The sequence below is a fragment of the Pyrenophora tritici-repentis genome, chromosome 5, assembly GCF_003171515.1.
Source record: "Pyrenophora tritici-repentis strain M4 chromosome 5, whole genome shotgun sequence".
In the NCBI taxonomy this organism is placed as follows: Eukaryota; Fungi; Ascomycota; class Dothideomycetes; order Pleosporales; family Pleosporaceae; genus Pyrenophora; species Pyrenophora tritici-repentis.
In genome coordinates, this window is record NC_089394.1 from 3,193,494 (window position 1) to 3,212,447 (window position 18,954).

Sequence of the window (18,954 nt, forward strand, 5' to 3'; positions counted from 1 at the left end):
GCCGTCAGAACGTAAGCAGAACCCTGTGCTTATGCATCATGATTTAACCACGACGTACTTCTCATGCGGTCACATCAAATCCTATTATAGTGTTGTCGCGGTGTGAAATGTCGAACTACAAAAAGGCCGACCTTCCTGCAGTTGTAGCATGAAGGTATATATAGTGGATAGTCTGACATGAAAACTGCGCATATGCAGAAGGAATTGAAGGATCGAACTGCGTTTCTATTGTATGTTGCTATGAACAATGTATGTAGTAGGAAAGCGGTGATGTGTAGAGCAACGGTCAGGTGTACTACGTGATACGGCAGTGGAGACATGGAACTGTGATATGTACTTCGTAGGTGAAGCTACGGTGAGTTATCTAGTGGGGACTGTAAATAATGCTAGTCCAAAATAGGTATAGGTCCTTCTCTGGGCATAGTCACATAGTTGTACATACTAACACCGTGACAATTCGTCACTCAACTGGCCCGATTCTACACTGTCCTCATTCTCAATCCGTCTAGAGGCGCCACAGCCAATTCATACTATCTCGCCTCAAGATGTATCCCGAATGCGGGCAATGCGACAGACGATTCAGCAGCTGGGCCGCGGCCCGACAGCACATGAACGCAGTCGGCCACGTATTCGAGTGCGACTTTTGCGATCTTGCCTTCTACGACTCGAGAGACCTTGAAGATCACCAGCAGGACGAAGGACACTACGGTCCCAGGTACGAGTGCGAAGCCTGCGATGAGTGGTATGACACATTTGCCCGCATCAAGCAGCACATGAACAGCCACGGCCACTGGCGCAACCACTACTGTAACGATTGCAACAAGGGTTTCGAGAACGAGAACAACCTGCACATTGTGAGTTTGGACCCCTCAGCCACATGCCGTTTCTGATCCCACGTAGCATCTCAACAGCCGTATCCACCGCGGCTCTAACATCACATGTCCCTTCTGCAAACGCGGCTTCGCAACAGCCACAGGTGTAACGCACCACCTCGAAACCGGCTCGTGCTCAAAAGCTCGCCAGCTCAACCGCGACACCATCCTGGCCGAAGTCCGCCGCCGCGACCCGAACCAACTCATCACAAAGAAGCTCCTGACGTACCCCGACTCCGGTTCGAGCATCACGGCTACTTCTGCATCCTACAATTGCGACACGCGCCTCTACGAATGCTACTTGTGCCACAAGGGCTTCAGGGAACTCAAGAGTCTGAACGCTCACGTCAATTCGCCGGTACATAAGGAGAAGGTGTATCACTGCCCGGGCAGGGCATGTGCTAGGGAGTTCCGGGCGCTTGCGGCGCTGTTCAATCATCTTGAGAGCGAAAGCTGTGGTGCGGTGAGGTTCGATGCTGTGCAGAGGAACGTGTGTGGGTTTCTGAGTGGGAAGAGGATGATTGGGTTTCCCTGAATGCCTGTTGTATTGTCGCTCTTGCGCTTCGATAGAGTTTCCATACATTTTAGCGTTTTCAAGAAGAAGACGACTTCGAGCATGCGCAACGGGTGTTTATTGCTTCGATGTATAATTGTCAGCATCTACGCCTACCTAGGAGTAACGTATTGTATCAGTCATCGGCCAGCCCCAAAACCCACCAAAAAACACGAAAACCGCACCTTCAGATCTCAACAACAGCTTGGTAGAAACATTTGATAATTTAAACATAACCTGTTTTATCAGTGAGCGCCCCACCTCAGTGAGCGCCCCACGAACACCAGCGAAGCGCATGCGCGACACTCAACACGTAATGTCTCAACAACCACAACCTCACAAGCCCTATACTGAAGCTGACGTGCAGCTTGCCCTCTCTGACATTAAATGCGACCAGATTACGAGCCTGCGACGTGCTGAGGCAGTCTACAGCGTTCCTCGTAGGACGATACAACGACGACGCGACGGGAAGCCCTCTAGACGCGACTGCGAGCCCAGATCAAAGCGCCTGACGAAGCTAGAAGAGGAAGTGATTCTGCAGCGTATACTTGACGAGAACCTACGTGGAGTACCGCCCTCAAAGCTACACGTACAAGATATGGCTGATAGACTGCTGCGCGACCGCGGCGGTGAGCCTGTTGGTAAATGCTGGGTTGACAGGTTTATTAAGCGTACACCTGAGCTGCGCACGCGCTGGACTCGTCCATACGATCACCAGCGAGCTCTCTGTGAAGACCCAGCGATCATCGAGCCCTGGTTCACGCTGGTTCAGAACATGAAGGCGAAGTACGGTATTGTGGACGACGACATGTACAACTTTGACGAGTCTGGCTTCCTGATGGGCAAGATATCTTCACAACTTGTTGTGACAGGCATAGAGAAACCTGGGAAAGCGAAGAAGCTTCAGCCTGGTGATCGCGAGTGGACTACGTAAATACAGGGCGTCAGCGCAACAGGGCGTGTTATCCCACCCTTCCTCATCTTTGCCGGCAAGGTTCTTATCTCTAACTGGTTTACTGAGGACCTCCCACGCAACTGGGTTATTCAAGTAAGCCCAACAGGCTGGACGAACAACAATCTAGCGCTCGCCTGGCTTGATCACTTTGATACGCATGCGAGGCCTGTAGGAGCGTATAGGCTGCTGATTATCGACGGCCACGAGAGCCATTGCTCGATAGATTTCCAGGATCGCTGCAAGGAGAAGAAGATTATTGCCCTCTGTATGCCTCCACACTCGTCGCACCTCCTGCAGCCGCTTGACGTCGCCTGTTTCTCGCCATTGAAGCGCGCGTACGGTGATCAGATCTCAGCCTTGGCACGCGATCGCATCAACCACATCAGCAAACAGACCTTCTTACCAGCCTTTGAAGTAGCTTTTGAGAAGGCGTTTACAAGAGAGAATGCTTGCGCAGGGTTTCGAGGCGCTGGATTGTCTCCACATGATCCACAGGCTGTGTTATCGAAGCTGGATGTGCAGCTGCGTACGCAAACTCCACCACAGCAAGTCGACGCCGCTTGGGAGGCGAAAACACCACGCAACGCCAAAGAAATGGAGGCGCAATTAACACTGGTTCGAAACAGGATGAAAATCCATCGAGGGTCTCCAGCAAGTTCACTTGATGAGCAGGTGCGGCAGCTGACAAAAGGCGCGCAGCAGATGGCTCATGAGATGGTGTTGATGCGCGCAGAGATAGTGCGCCTTAATACTGCTACTGAAGCAGCAACAAAGCGTAAAAGTCGCAAGAGACGCTACGTACGGGCAGAGGAGACACTAACAGTCGGCGAGGTATTAGACTTAATTGCTGAAAGGGAGGGTGGCAGACGTGAGGAGAGTGAGGAGCCGGCGAAGAGGGTGCGCGCAGGGCGACGCTGCGGCCGTTGCGGTGAGATTGGGCACAACTCTCGCACCTGCAAGGTAGAAATTGAGGATATAAATAATAGTGACGCTTCTGAATAATACTATACTGTTGCAAGAGTACAAAATTTGTGTTGTGGTGCTGAGCTACGTCGCTGCGCGTACGCCTCGCTGGTGTTCGTGGGGCACTCACTGATAAAACAGGTTAACCTTGATGTAATCATCTCCGTTTTGAAGCCGCTAAAGCCCACCTGTTCGCGTATACCAACGCGTTTTTGGTGTTACACTTGCCTCTATCGTCGCTATGCCGCCTACTCGACCCCCTAAACGTCCGCGCAGAGACGCGTTTGCACCAAACAAGCGCGCCAAGGTCGCTGCTCGCAGTATAGAGTCGCAGCCTATCCACATTAATAAGAGCTAACAGCCAGCTCAGCGTCTATCACCGCGCAAAGCCCTGGCGACTGTCGCGTCCCAGGCTACCGAGCCGCCCACCTTCGAATCGCAGTTGCGCGAGAGTCAGCCTAAAGCCGCTATCGTAGCGCTAACCGAGGGCAGCAGCGCCGCGACAGTTGCTATAATTAAGGACGACGAGGACGGCAACGAGGATCGTGTTACGAACCTAAGGAGAGGACACAGTGCAAGATATGAAGGGCAGAAGGATGGAGACCTTGTCGGAATCCCTTCTCAGACAAAGGCGTACAAAGGTGTACAAGGACCAATGACGTAAGCCTGCCCCGCATCCCATAACGTGTCTGTGCGCGTGATGCCCATAATCGCGTGCCGCACACCCCACCAATATCGCGACGACGGCAAAGTTGAGGCTGTGCAGCCACGTACAATAACTATTATCGCGAGATTTTCCGGTGTATTGATCTATAGACGTAGCTCTACAACTTTGTCTATCTATATTTTGCCGGAGTATTGACGGCCCGGCCGCGTCGGGTGGTTGTTGGTGGGGAGCCGGTGCAGCCACCTCAGCCAGAGTGCCACCGCCAGCACCACCCACGCGTCGTTTTTTTGGCTGTTGCTTTGCAGCGGGCTTTGAAGCCTTACGCTTGCCCGATTGGGGTTGTTGTATAGCCTTTGCAGCGTCGCGATCGCGTCGTTTGGCGTCAAGTTCGGCAGCCTTTACAGCCTTGGCTTCATCCCGCACCTTCTTTGCCTCCTCACGCGCCGCCCGCGCTGCCTCTTTGATCTTAAGTTGATAGATCCTGTTGTTCTCCTTTGCCTCTTTCAACTCTATCTTATCAAGTAGCTCTTTCTCCTTCTCCTTCTCCTTCACTAGCTGCCTGAAGCGGGCCTCTCGAAGCTTGCACGGCGACCACCAAACTGCCCCTGAATGGAACGCTTTTCGCTGCTGTAGATCTAGGGGAGGTTCGTGCCGATTGCGGGGCTTCTGGTGAACGTGTAGCGCCGCGCGCAGTGCGTCCTTCTCGTACTCGGCGATCTCTTTGGCAGCCTGGAGGCGGAGGAGTATTTCTGAGAGGTTGTTGGCCGCAATAGAGCTCGGATCGTAGGCCTGATTAATGAGGTTCGTGATAGTAGCTCTACTCACGTTCACTAGTGGCGGCGGTGCTGTTAGTGTTGACTTTCGGAACTTTTTAAGTACTACTTCGGGATCTATAGGAGCTATCCCAGTGGCTTTAAATGCCTTCAACGCGTGCTTCTTAATGAAAGAGGAGTCCCAGGCAGGCTTGAAAAGACGGTAGAAGTCATCCTTCCTCACAGCTAAGAGACCGTGGCTCGCCTGGAGGTAGTGCTGCAAGCTGAGTGAGTACGCGGCTGCCAGAGGTTTGAACATTACCACATCGAGTGGCTGCAGCGTATGGGTACTATGGGGGGGTAGTATGAGTAACATAATATTGTGGGCGATCGCATAGTCAATAAACTCCATAGTAACGTGACTCCCATGGCCGTCAAGGATGAGTAAGCGTGTGTGATTGCCGGCCTTCTCCTTCGTATGGCGATCAAACACCTGTTCGAGCCATGCCAGGCCTACCTGATCATTGGTCCACCCTGAGGGACTTGAGGTAACGTAGACTGGATCGTCAATTGCGATATCATCAACCCATCTGGCGTACATGTTGCCCGAAGTAGCTTCGTATATAATCGCGGGCGGTAACGTACTCCCATCAGCACATATAGCAGCGATAACAGTGATCCAATCTCTGTTGCCGTCCTGTATCACTTTCTTAAAGCCCCCAGTCTCATATTTCTGCTTACTAAACACTCTCTTACTCCTCCCCGTCACTCCAATAAGGAATCCCTTCTCATCCATATTATATACATCCTGCGCCCGAATATGGTGCTGAGCCATTTTAGTAGATAGTAGATCAAAGTACGACTCGTACTTGTATACAGAATCAGCCCGGTGGCGATTGCGGTCCAAACCAGTTGACCAACGTGATATAATCGCGTCGGGATGACGGTGAAAGAAGCGCGTCACCCAGCTTTGGGAGGTAGCCCTTCCGGCTATAGCACTAGCAAAGTTCTGGATCATAGTCCTCGTCGGTGGTAAGCCAGCCTCAGTAAGCTCGTCAATGTGCTCTAGAAGCTGTAGCTCCTGGTGTGGGTGAAGGAGTTGCTGATTACGTGATTTGGCTTCATTTGAGCCCCGGATCTGTTGATGGCGTCGCGACAACGTAGAGCGATCAACACCAAAGCGGCGCGCAACCTCAGAGTATGTAAATTTATCTCCGGGATCACGCGATTCAATAGCTTCAATCGCAGCGTTGATACAACTCATGGTTGTGGAGTTATGGGTGGTTGAAGTGGTAAGGGTGGATTGGTGTTGATGTTGCGGGGTGTGCGGCACGCGATTATGGGCATCACGCGCACAGACACGTTAAAGCTTGGCGGAACGCCACCATGGGACATGTCACGTGTGTCCCAAGGAATCCCACGATGTACCACGATGTCCCACGCATGGGACAGTGTAGGACAACGTAGGACGTATAGGACATAGGACATTCGTTAGTATATAACAATAGGCAATGAGCCCTTACGGTTCATTGTGTTCAACTTTGAAATCTAAGGATTAGTACTTGATTCTCAACTCCCCGTATATTACATCGATCTACCAATCGTGCTATACACCCTCGTGTCCATCGCATCACTCTATCCCCGAGAACCAACCCAAGATCATCTTCGGACGACCTTCACAGATCGCGACAAGGGTCTTGATGATCGCTTTGCCGACAACTTTAACGGCATAGATTAGTCGCGTTTACCGCTATATTGCAAGCCTGTAGCTACGCTGGCAAATGGGTCGGGGTGTGGTTGGGGTTGGGTTAGAAATTTTGCGACCCCAACCCAGCCCCAACCCATTTGTCAGCGCCAAGCTTAGGGTTGGGTTGGGGTTGGGTTGGGGTCGCACGGACCATGGGTTAGGGTTGGGTTATAGTAAAAAAATTGCAAGATGTATAATATAGATTTCAATAAAAGAAAAGTTTATATAGTATCACAGTAGATTAACACAGTGTAGCATTAACTAGTTTCATTTATAATATACAGAGGCTTCGCCAGCTAGCATTTAAGCACGTGTATCTAGATATATCTTATAATCTAGAGAAAAGCTAGTAACTCGCGCGCAAAGTAGCGCCTAGCCAATTGAGAATCCTTCTCTTGAATAGTAACCCTCTTTGCGTGAATAGCATTGATGTTGCAGTCTATAAAAGTTATTAAATGAAAAATAGTATAGGGTAGATAGACTATACCCTCAAAATAACCAACTAAGAAAGCTTCTGTAGCTTCCTGAAGAGCTTCGATTGCAGATCGTTGAAAGCGGATATCGGCCTTGTGCACCTGTGCAAATTCGCGCACTACGCGGGAAAAGGGGAGTTTTCGCAAGAGTAGTTCAAAACCTCTCTGGTATCTCTTGATTTCCCGTAATGCGACAGCTAAGCTAAATTAGAAAATAGCTGTGATAAACGACTGTGATAACCTACTGCCGGCCTTAAACTTGCGCTTCTTCTTAACAGCTACAGGTGCCTTTCGCGTAGACTTTCCTGCTACTTGACGTCTAGCCTTACTAGCAAGGGCCTTCTGAGCCGGCTTGCCGCCAGTAACTGTCTTGCCATCAGGACCACCCGGCCGGCTTTACCGGTGACCTTAGGCCGTGGTTTTGTCCTTGCCATTGCGTAGTAGAGTAGATGATGAACGTAGGCGACGTATGTGATTAATTACTGTGATAAATGTGGTCGACAATTAAGAAAGTAGTAGGCTGAAAGAGTTAGGTAGCTGGAAAGTTTGGGCGACGGCAATTTCCCGATTTCCGCACTAGTAAAGGCAGCAGCGCACGGACTGCATGACGTAATTTGCTGTTTCACGATCGCATACAACCATTTCTGTTGCAAAATCAGTAGCGAGCATATCATACAAACGTGTTAAACTGCTGTGATAAACGCCGAGCTCGCGCATGCGTGCAGCCCAAAAATGAAGGAATCATCGATGTGTTGATCATTTTGGGTAATTTCCGCGTTTTCGCGCTAGCGCAGGCAGCAGCGCACGGACCATTTCTAGGTGAGCATAATGCTGTCTACCCATTTCTCCAGCCCCTGACGCCCAGTAACTCCCAACACCTAATAACTCTCTTTACTACATTGAAAACACCCCATTTACAACAGCGCATTATCACAGTCCCCGCCATGCCTGTCGCGAAAGAGCAAGTCGGCGACGTACCTGAAGGCCTAGTTCCAGCCATCAAACTTGAACCTCCGCCTGGGTTCGAACAAGATGAGTGGGAGCAGCTTACCGATGTAATAATCACAGCCATTTATCACAGCTTATGCTAATATAAGCAGGGATTTGCGTGTGAAGCTGACGAGATTGACGGTATCTTAGATCAAAGAGGTAGTGGGGGTTCACGAAAAGGCCGACCTATCAATTTGAGCGTCCCCTATACTGGCTCTCTGAGTGGTAGCGCCCGTGCTATTGCTCAACGTGAACGCAAAGCTCTTTTCGATAAAGAGGAGAAGGTACTTGAAAGCGTTAGAACAGCCGACCGCTCCGCGAAGTACCAACTGAAGAAATCGCTTTTGCAACAGCCTAAGTATAAATTAGCAAATAGTGCTAGACAGGCTAAGCTGCTAGAGAAAGAGTGGGATATACTTTCAAAGAAGCGGTTTACCCAGAAAAAGTCTGGTAAGTTATCACAGCTGTTTATCATAGACATCTGCTAATAGACTATAGCTGAATGGCTAGAGACAAACCTAACTCATGTGCATCGTAAATGGGATGCGATCACTAAGCAGGTGGATATGAGAAAACACGAGATCACGATTGCGCAAGTGCTTAGCAAAGATGACAAGCCCACCCATGACATTAGTGGTAGAGGAATAGCAAGAATTTACGGCTCAGGTGGTGTTTTGCAAAAGATTCTTCGAAAGACCTATCAAGAAGGATTAGCAAAGCTTAACAACAACGACTTTGAGAGCAAGGAGGCTAAGAGAGAGTTTGAGAAGTTCGTGGAGGAACTTACACCTGATGAGATGAAAGTCGTAACTGATAATGACTGGCAGTAAGTTTATCACATCCTTTTATCACAGAGATACTAATATAATAAGGCAACGGGAGCCACCTAGCATTCTCGACTTACTTGGTGACGCTGATATTGAGCTGGAGGGTGATAAGCCGTACGTTAAAGGTGACGATAGCGATGAGTGTGAAGAAGAGGTTGACTATGACTCTGATCTTGAGGAGCATTTCAATTCACTTGAAGACGAGTACGAGGATGACGACCAGTGGGCTGCTGTACAGAAGCAGGCAGCGCTTGAGGAGTCTGAGGAATCTGAGGACTCTGAGTTTGAGGGGTTTCCGGATTCTGATGCCGCTTCTGAGTCTGATAATTAGAGTTTTAGGCTAAGACACTTTCAAGCATTGAGGGATAGTAAGCAGTTATCACAACCAATTAACACGGATTATTGCGCCATATAATCTTAACTTAAGATTGTGATCTGTCATTTATGCAGATTAATATCCGTGCACTCCTGACGATCTCTGTGTTTACTATGAGGCATTAAAAATGATATTCCGCTAGTAATATGCCAAGGTTTCAAGTTAAATTACAGGCGTCATAGCGCAAGCAAAGCTGAGAGGAGCGTGAGAAGCCTTGAGTCCTACATCCAAACTTAAACTTCTCAACTTTTTCCTATTGTGTGCTACTACTATTAATGCCTTATTCTACTACTTTCTAGAAGCGATGGACATAGCTGCACAGTCTATTGAGCTTATGCCTAATCCTACTAATATTGAATTTCCGGAGGACCTCAACTGTTTAAAAATCAATTCTCCACAGGTTACAAAGGGGGTGACAGGAGAACGATTGGATTAGTGAAATATCCAAATAATCGTTTTCTGCAAGATTATAGTGTAAGTGAGATCTTAGGGACATGGACAGCGTGGTGGAGTAATACTAGCTGGGGTATAAACCCTAAAAATGATAACCCACGATGGAACTCTCCTACTCGCTATGGCACAGTATGGTTACGATTTGGAGAAGCTGCTGAGCTTCGAACTGGCCACCCCTACGTGTTCTGCTACAACTGTAGTCTTGCACTCCAGCATCCAAATCTAGGTGGTATTGGGACAAAGCACCTTATTACTCATCTTAAAACAAAAAGCTGTCGAAATGTCCTTACTCCTATTCATAATGAGGCAGACTTATCGGCCTCTACTCTATCCCAACGTCAACAAAGAAACAGTACTTCATCAATACCAGCTTACACTACTACTACCTTTGAAAAGGAGCTTGTACGGGTAGTAATCGACAGCAACTGGTCATTCCGAACAGTTGAACGACCATCTTTCCATCGATTTCTTCGGTTCCTTCGACCAGATACTGTGATAATTAGTCGTTGTAAATTCAAGACGATATTCAAGAGTCAACATGAGGAAGCAAAAAGGTCTATCCTTCGAGATCTTGGAAAATCAACAAAGATCTCAATCGCCTTAGATGCCTGGTCTGCAGCTAATCACCTCTGCTTTCTTGCGGTAAAGGGTTACTACATTAACAAAGACTGGAAACTTCAGGAAAAGCTACTTGACTTTCTCCCTATGCGCGGCAGGCACACCGGTACTTCTATGGCAGACGAGGTACTGCATATTCTTCTGGATACAAAGACCAAAACCCAGCTTCTAGCTATTACTTGTGATAACGCTAGTAACAATAGCGTACTTGCTCGCACTCTCCAGTCTAAACTCCAAGAAGTCGACATTCAGTGGAGTGCCAGAGAAAACACTATCCCTTGCCTTGCCCATATTATCAACCTCGTTGTCCAGGATATTATCCAACACCTTCGGCTAGCAGCAACTACAGAGTTAGGAGCAAGGGATACCCTACAGAGACGTCATATACAGGACATTGAGACGCATATTTCAGTCCCAAATTCCCTTCGCAAGGTATTTCGCTTTTAACACATTCATTTATCACATACTAATAATAGACTAGATAAGGGCGATTTGTATCGCTATTGACGTATCACCTCAACGCTTTGAGCGGTTTATTGCGGTACAACAACATCTACCGCCAAAGGAGCGATTATCTGTTATCCGCGACGTGAAAACCCGATGGAACTCAACATACGACATGTTAGAGCGCGCGCTCAAAATCCAAAAATATATTGATGAATGGCTTAAACAAGAAATCTTGCTAAGGCCAGGTAGTCACCTGGATAGCTCTCTAGACAACAATCAAATGGCTGAGATTGATTTCCGGGATCTTAAACGCCTCCGCTTATCTTCGACTGAGTGGCATCATCTCGAACTCGTTACTGAGATGCTTAAACGGTTTAAAACAGCAACTAGCTTCCTCAGCCAGAACGAGAAGCCCCAGATTCAGTATATTTGGTTAATGTACAATCGACTGTTTGATTTCTTGGACAAAATGTCAGAGGACCTAGATGAGGATGAAGAAAATCAAGATGATAGGGAATGGCTAGACGTAGTACGAGCTGCAGCTGACAGGGGTCGTCTAAAACTGAGCAAGTACTATTCGAAGACAGACGCAGAACGTGGGTTCTTGTTTAATTGTGCCACTATCCTTGATCCAACGCAGAAGCTTACAGCATATGAAGTATGATTATCACAGCTATTTATCACAGTCACGCTCTAATTACGCTTATAGGACGATTCATGGGAGCCACAGTACAAGCATCTCTACCGAGGCCAATTTCTTGCTTACCTTGATCGTTATGATAATACGGACGGGAGAGGTTCAACCCCAGGCTCTAGCATAGTCAAAAGGAGGTCACTTGGGAATGAGTGGTTCAGAAAGCCAGCTCCTCCCCTACATCAGCGTTAAACAGCTTTTCTTCCCAGAACTCTTCACTAGTAGAATCAGACAAGACAACTGGCCCAACCCGCCAAGAAGGAGAGTCCTACCTTAGTACTGCCTGTGTAATGACAGATGACTCTTTCGATATTCTAGAGTGGTGGAAGACGAACGAGCCTACCTACCCACGACTATCCCAAGTGGCGAAGGATATACTAGCAATACCAATTGCTCAGGTTGGGGTTGAAAGAGTTTTCAATGTTGCTAAGGATGTTATTGGTAGTCGGAGGCACCGACTATCTGCCCGGACAATACAGCAGATAATGGTTCTTAAGGATACAATATCTCAAGAGGAAGAACAGGGTCTAGACTACCTAGTTGCTCAATTAGGGGAGGATGGAGAGCCAATTGACGAGGTTAATGATCTTTTTGAGCTTCCAGCCTCGTTAGAGCATACCTTCGATATAGATGAGGAGAACCAGACTACAGAAGAAGAGTCGGAGGAAGAGGTCCAGGAGGAGCGTCAATTGCCACCTCGAAAGCGCCAGCGTCCTCAGCGCTACCGTGATAATTAGCTGTGTTAATATATCTCGTTTTATGTATCTACTATATCATCAACGTGTACACATTATCTTAATTAAGTGTTGTTCCGTTAAAGTACCCAAAAAATATAACCCAACCCCAACCCAACCCAACCCAACCCAAGCCCAACCCTACCACTTGGTCTGTGCGACCCCAGCCCAGCCCTAACCCATGGTCTGTGCGACCCCAACCCAACCCTAACCCATGGTCTGTGCGACCCCAACCCAACCCCAACCCAAGACTGGGTATACCCAACCCATTTGCCAGCGTAGTGGCATCTAGGATGTCCTTACCTCATGAACCGTCACAAATTTGTTATCGGGGAGACGAATTTGCGCAGCAGGCCTTAAGGGTCGTTTTAATTCCTACACACTGTCCTTTAAACTAGGAAAGAAGACGATTATTAAAGTAACTATAGACTACGCTGGTAAATGGGTCGGGGTTGGGTTGGGGTTGGGTTACCTTAATAGGTAATGACTAGGCTAACTTGGAACTAGTCATTACCTATTAAGGTAACCCAACCCCAACCCAACCCCGACCCATTTACCAGCGTACTATAGACGATAGTCTCTACGTAGTGTCACACATTGCAGATAGATACTAAGAAACAGCATTTCTAGGCACAGAACTCGATGCACTAGCCTAAGATACAGAAGTCCTTCTGTCAGATTTTTATGGATGGGATCAAGTGTGTATTGTTGTCAGATTTAAGGCCTGAAATCTGGTCGAGGTCAGACTAGTGCGACCCAGCATCTGTGAGAGCCAATCAGATCACAGGAAGGCTTGGCACCCCCTAGGTGTGCCCACAACCGTAGACAGAACCGACACACAATCAATAATGAACATCATCACGATCATCACCCATTTCATCAGTATTCCAAATGAGAGTGAATATTTGACAATTGTCTGTCTCTGTCTACGGCTCTGTCTGTGGGAGGTGGCCTCGCCTCGGGCTTGGCAGTGCTAAGTCCCGGCGCTAGCCCTGGTTTGGGGGTCTCATGTCCTTCCCCAACCACCATCGGCTCGATCATGGAGCAAAACCTCGCCTCAATCTGACACCTAGCCACTTTACAGTGTCTTTGTGTTTTGCTTCTGCCTATCAAGCCAATCAAGAAGCCCTTCTCGTCCATATTGTATATATCTCGAGCCTCAAGGTGGTATTCAGTGATCTTTCGATGCAGTAGCTCGAAGTAGAGACGGTATTTAGACTCAGAATCAGCCAGGTGGCGCGTACGATCCATGGCGGTGGTCCACTTTGAGATAAGATGGATCTCGTGTCGGTTGATGAAGCGAGTAACCCAGCTCTCGCTGAGCTGCTGATGGGCTACTTCAGATGAGAAATTCCTAATCATCTCTCTTGTAGGAGGTAGGCCTTTGTTTGTAAGTCCTTCAATATATCGTACAAGCTCTGACTCTTGTTGTGGGTTGAGAGCTTGCCTGCTGGCATGCCCGGCATCCCTAGGCCCTGTCACGCCTCTCCATCGCCGCCCCAGAGTTGACCGGTCAACACCATGCTTTTCAGCAACTTCCTTCAATGTAAATTGTTCTTCTGAACCTCGCGATTTTAGATCTTCAATTGCCTCATCAATTGGAGCCATGGCTGTAGAGTTATCGCGCGTTGGAGTTGTGGTGTTGAGACGCGCGTTGGTGTTCTGCGGGGCACACTGTGAATCCGGGCACACTGTGAATCCGGGCACACTGTGAATCCGGGCACACTGCGCACGGGCACGTTACTTGTGCGTCGGTAGTCATGGTGTACCTTGACGCCAGCTTTTTGTGACTGTAATTTCAGGATGCATGCACTAAGGAGCATCTAACTGCGCAAGCACCATGTCCCGTTTTTATGTGAAGGCTGCACGTCGATTCGTGGGAGGGGCACCAGTCCATTTCGATCCTTCTCAACAGTTTGCGCCAATCACATCATGGTGGCAACAATCTATCAGCTCACCAACCAAAAAGACCGTGCCGAAGCGTGTCTTGGGCAACGATTCCGGACTACGATATGGGCGCGTGTGCTGGCTGCTGTCTGTGTCCGTCTTCTCTCCACCTAGTGCAGCTGCGAACCGAGAAGATCAGGCTCGATACCAGCCCCTTCCACATCCTCCGCTGCAGCACGTACAGGGACCTATGCAACCGCATCTTCGCCATCCTACCTGCTGCACTGGGCATAGCTGCGCAAAACGCGGCTAAACCCGAGTAGGGGTTAATCAACGCTAACACTACGTGGCTTGAACATGACCGCGTATCTTGTGGTTACTTGTCTAACGATGTGCCGTTGTTACGATTCACGTCCTGAAGGATCAGTAGTCATTCATTGATATCGTTCTATCCCCGAGAACCAACCCTAAGCCCTCTCTAGACTTTATAGCTAGTACCTTCTCCTTTCTTAGTTATACGCGACAGTTCTTTTACAACGGCATCGGTGCTATAGATAGGTGCGCAGAGTACTACATTGTAGCTGTTACACGACTTGACCTACAGTATCTACGATCCTCCTTGTTCAAGCAGCGTAGTAATGAGCAGCTCGCGGAGAGTTGCATGTAGGATATGCCGGGACCGTAAAGTGAGATGTGATGGAGAGCACCCTTGTCAAAGGTAAGAGACATTCTTCCTGGTATGAATTGAAGCATCTGCTAATCGTAAGTCTTTCTGGATAGGTGTATTCGAGGAGCGGAGAAATGTGTCTATAGTTTGAACCACAACCTCACAAAAGCTGATCTTGTTTAGACGATTGAAGGGTTGAAAACGCGATTAGGTAGGTCAAGCATTTCTCGGACTTATGTCCCTGTTCTCGGTCTTACACAAGGATCAACGCTGAAATCTTGCTAACCAAAAAGACCGTGCCGAAGCGCATCTCGGGCAACGACCCCGAACTACCGTCAATGAAAACGAGGAAATCGCAGTTTCTGAAACTAGCATTGATATCGACGATTCAGACCTCACACCTATGTCCATGACCATGCAACCGGCGTTGGACACCAATGGTCTCTTTCAGCCCTCAGCTTTGCAATCCTGGACCCAGTTCCTAGACCTATTCGAAGGTCACATATTCGACAGTCTTCAAGTTCCTCACCTTTCTAAACGAAGCGATCATCCACCGTCTCAGCTTGGGTGTACAACCTCACCAGACGGGACGAACGGACTTTCATTGGCCCGAGATTATGGGCATCGGCCCCGTATGCCAAGTCTTCGCGAAGTACGCGCACTGAACACGTCAGCTCAGACAGCGGTGTGCAGTCTTGTGTGTGAGAACAGCGAGCAGTTGGAAGAGTGCCTGAACATGGTTAGCCAACTTACGTCGCTTTGCTCGAATTTTCTCGTTACACAGATGGAGGTTGCAGGCATTTCGTCTGCTGTGGCCGAGTACCTAGTGTGGGTGCACAAGGGCCCTCAGGTGCCGCTTAGAGGAGCTACATTGGGCACAAGTAGTGCAGAAATATTGGAAATCCTGGAGGCACGGGTCCGCGAGCTTCAGAGCATGGCCGAAACATCACATCAAGCGGGTTGGGCACGGATGTTGAAGACGCTTGAGAGCCGACACTCGGCCATGCAACTCGATGCTTTGGAGGAAATGCTACCAGTGCAGATGGAAAAAAGGCAGCGACTGTTCCAAGAGAACTACGAGATCGATAAGAACTTACCCGAACAACTTACTGCATGTCAGGAAGATGACTAGAGTATCTTATTGATGTTGCTACTCGGGCGTTATGAATAGAAGGTGGCTTCTCTCAACAACTACAATAACATGTGTTTTCTCCCATGCTACCACCGTGATAATTTAAGAGCTCTCTCCAAAACATGCTACCCATGTATTCTGGGTGGGCTTCAACCAGTGAACAGAAGATCTTGAAATTCCTAACCGTCTTTCAGCTAGCGACTGAGTACGTATATATGCGTTGGTGAAAACAGTATAGCGATAGATAATTGGGGCTCGTAGCTCAGTAAGAGAAGGTCTGTCCCACCAGTCCTTCACTCAGTTTCCACAACTTCTCGGCCTCAACACGGCTGGTCGCCCAGGGTTTAATGCGGTTGGAGTCATCGGCAACTATCTCACCCTTCTCCAAATAAGCGCCATTTCGCCCTGTCAACATCAGCATGATCATTACGACCTTAAACAACGTAATCAGCTGTACTTACCCGAGATTTCGGTATCGAATGCAGCAACTACATGGGTGGCTGAGCCCTCGTCGTGCGAGACGAAATCAAAGTTTGCGTTCCAGCCCTCCGCGTTGCCCATGAAACGGTCAACCTTTTCTAACAATAAATGAGCCTTCGCGTTGGATTTGATGTGAATATACCAAGGACTTACGCAAGGCCAGATATTCCACGTTCCAGTCAATGTGATCGCCCAGACCAGTTCCGATGACTCCGGGGTGAAGACTGAAAGACAGAAGATTATGCTTGGCGCCTAGCTTCTCTGCTAGTGCGATGGCCATGAGCATGTTTGCCGTCTTGGACTGGCCGTATGCTTGCCACCTGTTATACGTCTCTCCGTGCTGAAAATTGTTCAAGCCTTAGTACAAGTCAGGGGATGATGCGGACCAGAGCTTACATGAAAGTTGTAGTCGTCAAAACGGAACGAACCGAGCCTATGACCGTCGCTGCTCACCATTACCACTCGAGGTGCAGCTGAGGCCTGCAATTTGCCCATAATAAGGTTCGTAAAGAGGAACGGCCCGAGATGGTTCGTTGCAAATTGACTCTCGTACCCCTCAGGAGAAAGTGCGTAGTCTGTAGCCATGATGCCCGCATTGTTGACAAGAACGTCGATGTGTGGAACATCAGACCAACTATTGACCGTGTTTGCAGCGGTCCGGACAGCTTCCAATGATGAAAGATCGAGTTGGAGAATGCGCGATTTGATCGAGATCGTTGGGTTTTCAGCGGCTAGTTGGCTTGCGGTCTCTTTGACCTTGGAAATGTTGCGGCCAGCCAAGATGAGTAGCGCTGGTTGTAAGGCTGCGATGGCTTTAAGGAAGGCGGCACCCAACCCTGAAGGCGAAACACCTGTGGTGAGAATGACCTTGCCTTGGATCACAGATGCATAGGACTTAGCTATGCCTTTAGCAGATAGGGAGGCCATGTCTTGAATTGTAATGGTGTGTTATGTTCGGGGGTGTTGGCTCAGAAAGGATGGCGGGATCAGCTTGGAGCATGAAATTCGCAAAGTCAACATTAGTTTGGGGAAAACAAGAGCATTTATGTCCATAGGGACTAATTAATCCACAAAACTGTGCCACATTCATTAGCACATGGATCATGTCTAACTGTAATGGTTCCAGCTAGAAGGTGAACTAAGAATGTGACAACCTATTCGAGCCATGTAAAAGCGCGGTAAAAGCGCACTAAATTCTTACCTCTCTTACAAACCATCAATCCGAATGCTATACGCTGAGCTCCTTCAATCGCAAAGAGGATGGCTCTCGGCTCGGCTATGACTGCCCGAACCTCGGTGAGTGCGGACTGAGTGAGCCGACCTTAGTATAAGATGCCTCGTGGTATCAACCACTGATTTTTCCTAGTCAGGTAATCGTGCATTTTGCCCCAAAAACGCGTTCGTGTAACGCGAATCAGGTGCTGACTTTCTCCTGTTGCAGTCTAGTGTGGCGCCACCCCCTAATCTACGTGCTTTGGGTCTAGCGTGGATCCCTTAAAATATCGCATGCTCCTGGTAGCAGGAGGCGCAGTAAAGCCAACTTTTCGTCATTGATCCCTTACAATAGCTGGTTGCAGTCCTGAGGAAGGCCACAGTTTACCAAGGATAATTTGGCGGCGCTTGCCAGCTTCTACATACGTTTCTTTGTCTGCTGGCTTTGTCTGATGCAGCTGCTTAAGCATATTTTTTGATCAAGCTGTGTGCCGATATCTCGGGCAGCCCTAACGCGACCACACCAATACAGTCCAGAATTGAGTCAACTTGTGAGACTTCACCTACACTGTCCTATCTGCTGGTCTGGTTGTTGACAAGCTAACCTCCCTCCCTGCGCGACGAATATCCTAGTGGGCCGATGTTGGCCAATGAAAGGTAGCGTAAGGTCTGGATATTTGCTACACTTGCGCTCTCATTGGGCAACATCGGCTCACAGGGTTGCTCTTCGCATAAGGAGGGACCAATTGCAGCGGTCATCTAGCGCTAAGCTATACACGGAAGGTGGGGCTGTGCAAAGCCCGCCGTGCCCACTACGCGCAATGTGGCGCCGCTCAAGGTATGGCACAGGCTTAAAATCAAGCCCGGCGTAATTGTCGCTGTCGTCGTTGTTACGGAAAAGTCCGCGTGTATGGTTACAAGTGTAGTAAGTAGCCTGTGCCTTTCTTGCAGTAATGCCAACAGTAGGCGCATCCAATGGTAGTAGGAGAGGAACCTGCAGCAATCGTGGCCGAGACAAAGCCAAAATAGTACAGCGGAAACCGTCGAAAGCGATGGGACATACGATGGAACGAAAAAACGTAACAATCGTGAGAGAGGTGGAGCGCCACGGGTAGGAAGTGTCACTGTCACGATGTCTTTTAGCAGTAAATGTCGTGATTGGATACGTACCCACTTTATCAATGTAATCCTATCAATCTGGATTGTGTGCGTCTAAATTTAGGCCTGTTTATTGGACGCGATGCGCGACTGAACAGAACGGTGCAATATCAATTGTGGGTGTATCCGTGTGCGAAGGCGAGGCGGGACGAGCTCGTGTCGGCGGCAGGGCGGGGGCAGCCACTTACGACAGGAACGGGTCGGTTATGTACGGTCCATACCACGCTCATATGCAAACTCTTGCTATATAGAGAGCTGCTATGCGGGCCTAACGGTGGAATACACATTAGAAGCGCT

General features: G+C 48.8%; 9 protein-coding genes across 9 annotated transcripts; 5 read left to right on the forward strand and 4 right to left on the reverse strand.

The window, feature by feature from the left end:
* Positions 1–545: 545 nt before the first annotated feature.
* Positions 546–3,382, forward strand: PtrM4_111990 (uncharacterized protein; the record flags this gene model as incomplete). The annotated part of the gene is made up of 4 exons (XM_001934064.2): positions 546–854; positions 901–1,362; positions 1,793–2,346; positions 2,374–3,382. The coding sequence occupies 4 exons, from the start codon at positions 546–548 to the stop codon at positions 3,380–3,382; spliced, it is 2,334 nt and encodes a 777-aa protein (XP_001934099.2).
* A 202-nt stretch (positions 3,383–3,584) lies between these two features.
* Positions 3,585–4,007, forward strand: PtrM4_112000 (uncharacterized protein; the record flags this gene model as incomplete). The annotated part of the gene is made up of 2 exons (XM_066107952.1): positions 3,585–3,663; positions 3,709–4,007. 2 exons carry the CDS (start codon positions 3,585–3,587, stop codon positions 4,005–4,007), a joined length of 378 nt encoding a protein of 125 aa, XP_065962401.1.
* A 118-nt stretch (positions 4,008–4,125) lies between these two features.
* PtrM4_112010 (Trichoplein multi-domain protein) lies at positions 4,126–6,026 on the reverse strand (the record flags this gene model as incomplete). The annotated part of the gene is made up of 2 exons (XM_066107953.1): positions 4,126–4,153; positions 4,207–6,026. The coding sequence occupies 2 exons, from the start codon at positions 6,024–6,026 to the stop codon at positions 4,126–4,128; spliced, it is 1,848 nt and encodes a 615-aa protein (XP_065962402.1).
* An 818-nt stretch (positions 6,027–6,844) lies between these two features.
* Positions 6,845–7,416, reverse strand: PtrM4_112020 (HHT1, Histones H3 and H4; the record flags this gene model as incomplete). The annotated part of the gene is made up of 4 exons (XM_066107954.1): positions 6,845–6,948; positions 6,997–7,179; positions 7,228–7,347; positions 7,383–7,416. 4 exons carry the CDS (start codon positions 7,414–7,416, stop codon positions 6,845–6,847), a joined length of 441 nt encoding a protein of 146 aa, XP_065962403.1.
* Positions 7,417–7,926: 510 nt separating this feature from the next.
* Positions 7,927–9,130, forward strand: PtrM4_112030 (DNA-pol-phi domain containing protein; the record flags this gene model as incomplete). The annotated part of the gene is made up of 4 exons (XM_066107955.1): positions 7,927–8,037; positions 8,083–8,422; positions 8,471–8,798; positions 8,845–9,130. The coding sequence occupies 4 exons, from the start codon at positions 7,927–7,929 to the stop codon at positions 9,128–9,130; spliced, it is 1,065 nt and encodes a 354-aa protein (XP_065962404.1).
* Positions 9,131–9,929: 799 nt separating this feature from the next.
* PtrM4_112040 (Dimer-Tnp-hAT domain containing protein) lies at positions 9,930–12,124 on the forward strand (the record flags this gene model as incomplete). Its single annotated transcript, XM_066107956.1, has 5 exons — positions 9,930–9,980; positions 10,025–10,678; positions 10,728–11,351; positions 11,403–11,574; positions 11,619–12,124. The coding sequence occupies 5 exons, from the start codon at positions 9,930–9,932 to the stop codon at positions 12,122–12,124; spliced, it is 2,007 nt and encodes a 668-aa protein (XP_065962405.1).
* Positions 12,125–13,178: 1,054 nt separating this feature from the next.
* Positions 13,179–13,729, reverse strand: PtrM4_112050 (uncharacterized protein; the record flags this gene model as incomplete). The annotated part of the gene is made up of 2 exons (XM_066107957.1): positions 13,179–13,183; positions 13,204–13,729. The coding sequence occupies 2 exons, from the start codon at positions 13,727–13,729 to the stop codon at positions 13,179–13,181; spliced, it is 531 nt and encodes a 176-aa protein (XP_065962406.1).
* Positions 13,730–15,078: 1,349 nt separating this feature from the next.
* On the forward strand, positions 15,079–15,807 carry PtrM4_112060 (uncharacterized protein; the record flags this gene model as incomplete). The annotated part of the gene is made up of 1 exon (XM_001942109.1): positions 15,079–15,807. One exon carries the CDS (start codon positions 15,079–15,081, stop codon positions 15,805–15,807), a length of 729 nt encoding a protein of 242 aa, XP_001942144.1.
* Positions 15,808–16,069: 262 nt separating this feature from the next.
* Positions 16,070–17,214, reverse strand: PtrM4_112070 (FabG, Dehydrogenase with different specificities (related to short-chain alcohol dehydrogenase); the record flags this gene model as incomplete). The annotated part of the gene is made up of 4 exons (XM_001942110.2): positions 16,070–16,212; positions 16,269–16,385; positions 16,441–16,627; positions 16,684–17,214. 4 exons carry the CDS (start codon positions 17,212–17,214, stop codon positions 16,070–16,072), a joined length of 978 nt encoding a protein of 325 aa, XP_001942145.1.
* Between the last annotated feature and the right edge of the window lie 1,740 nt (positions 17,215–18,954).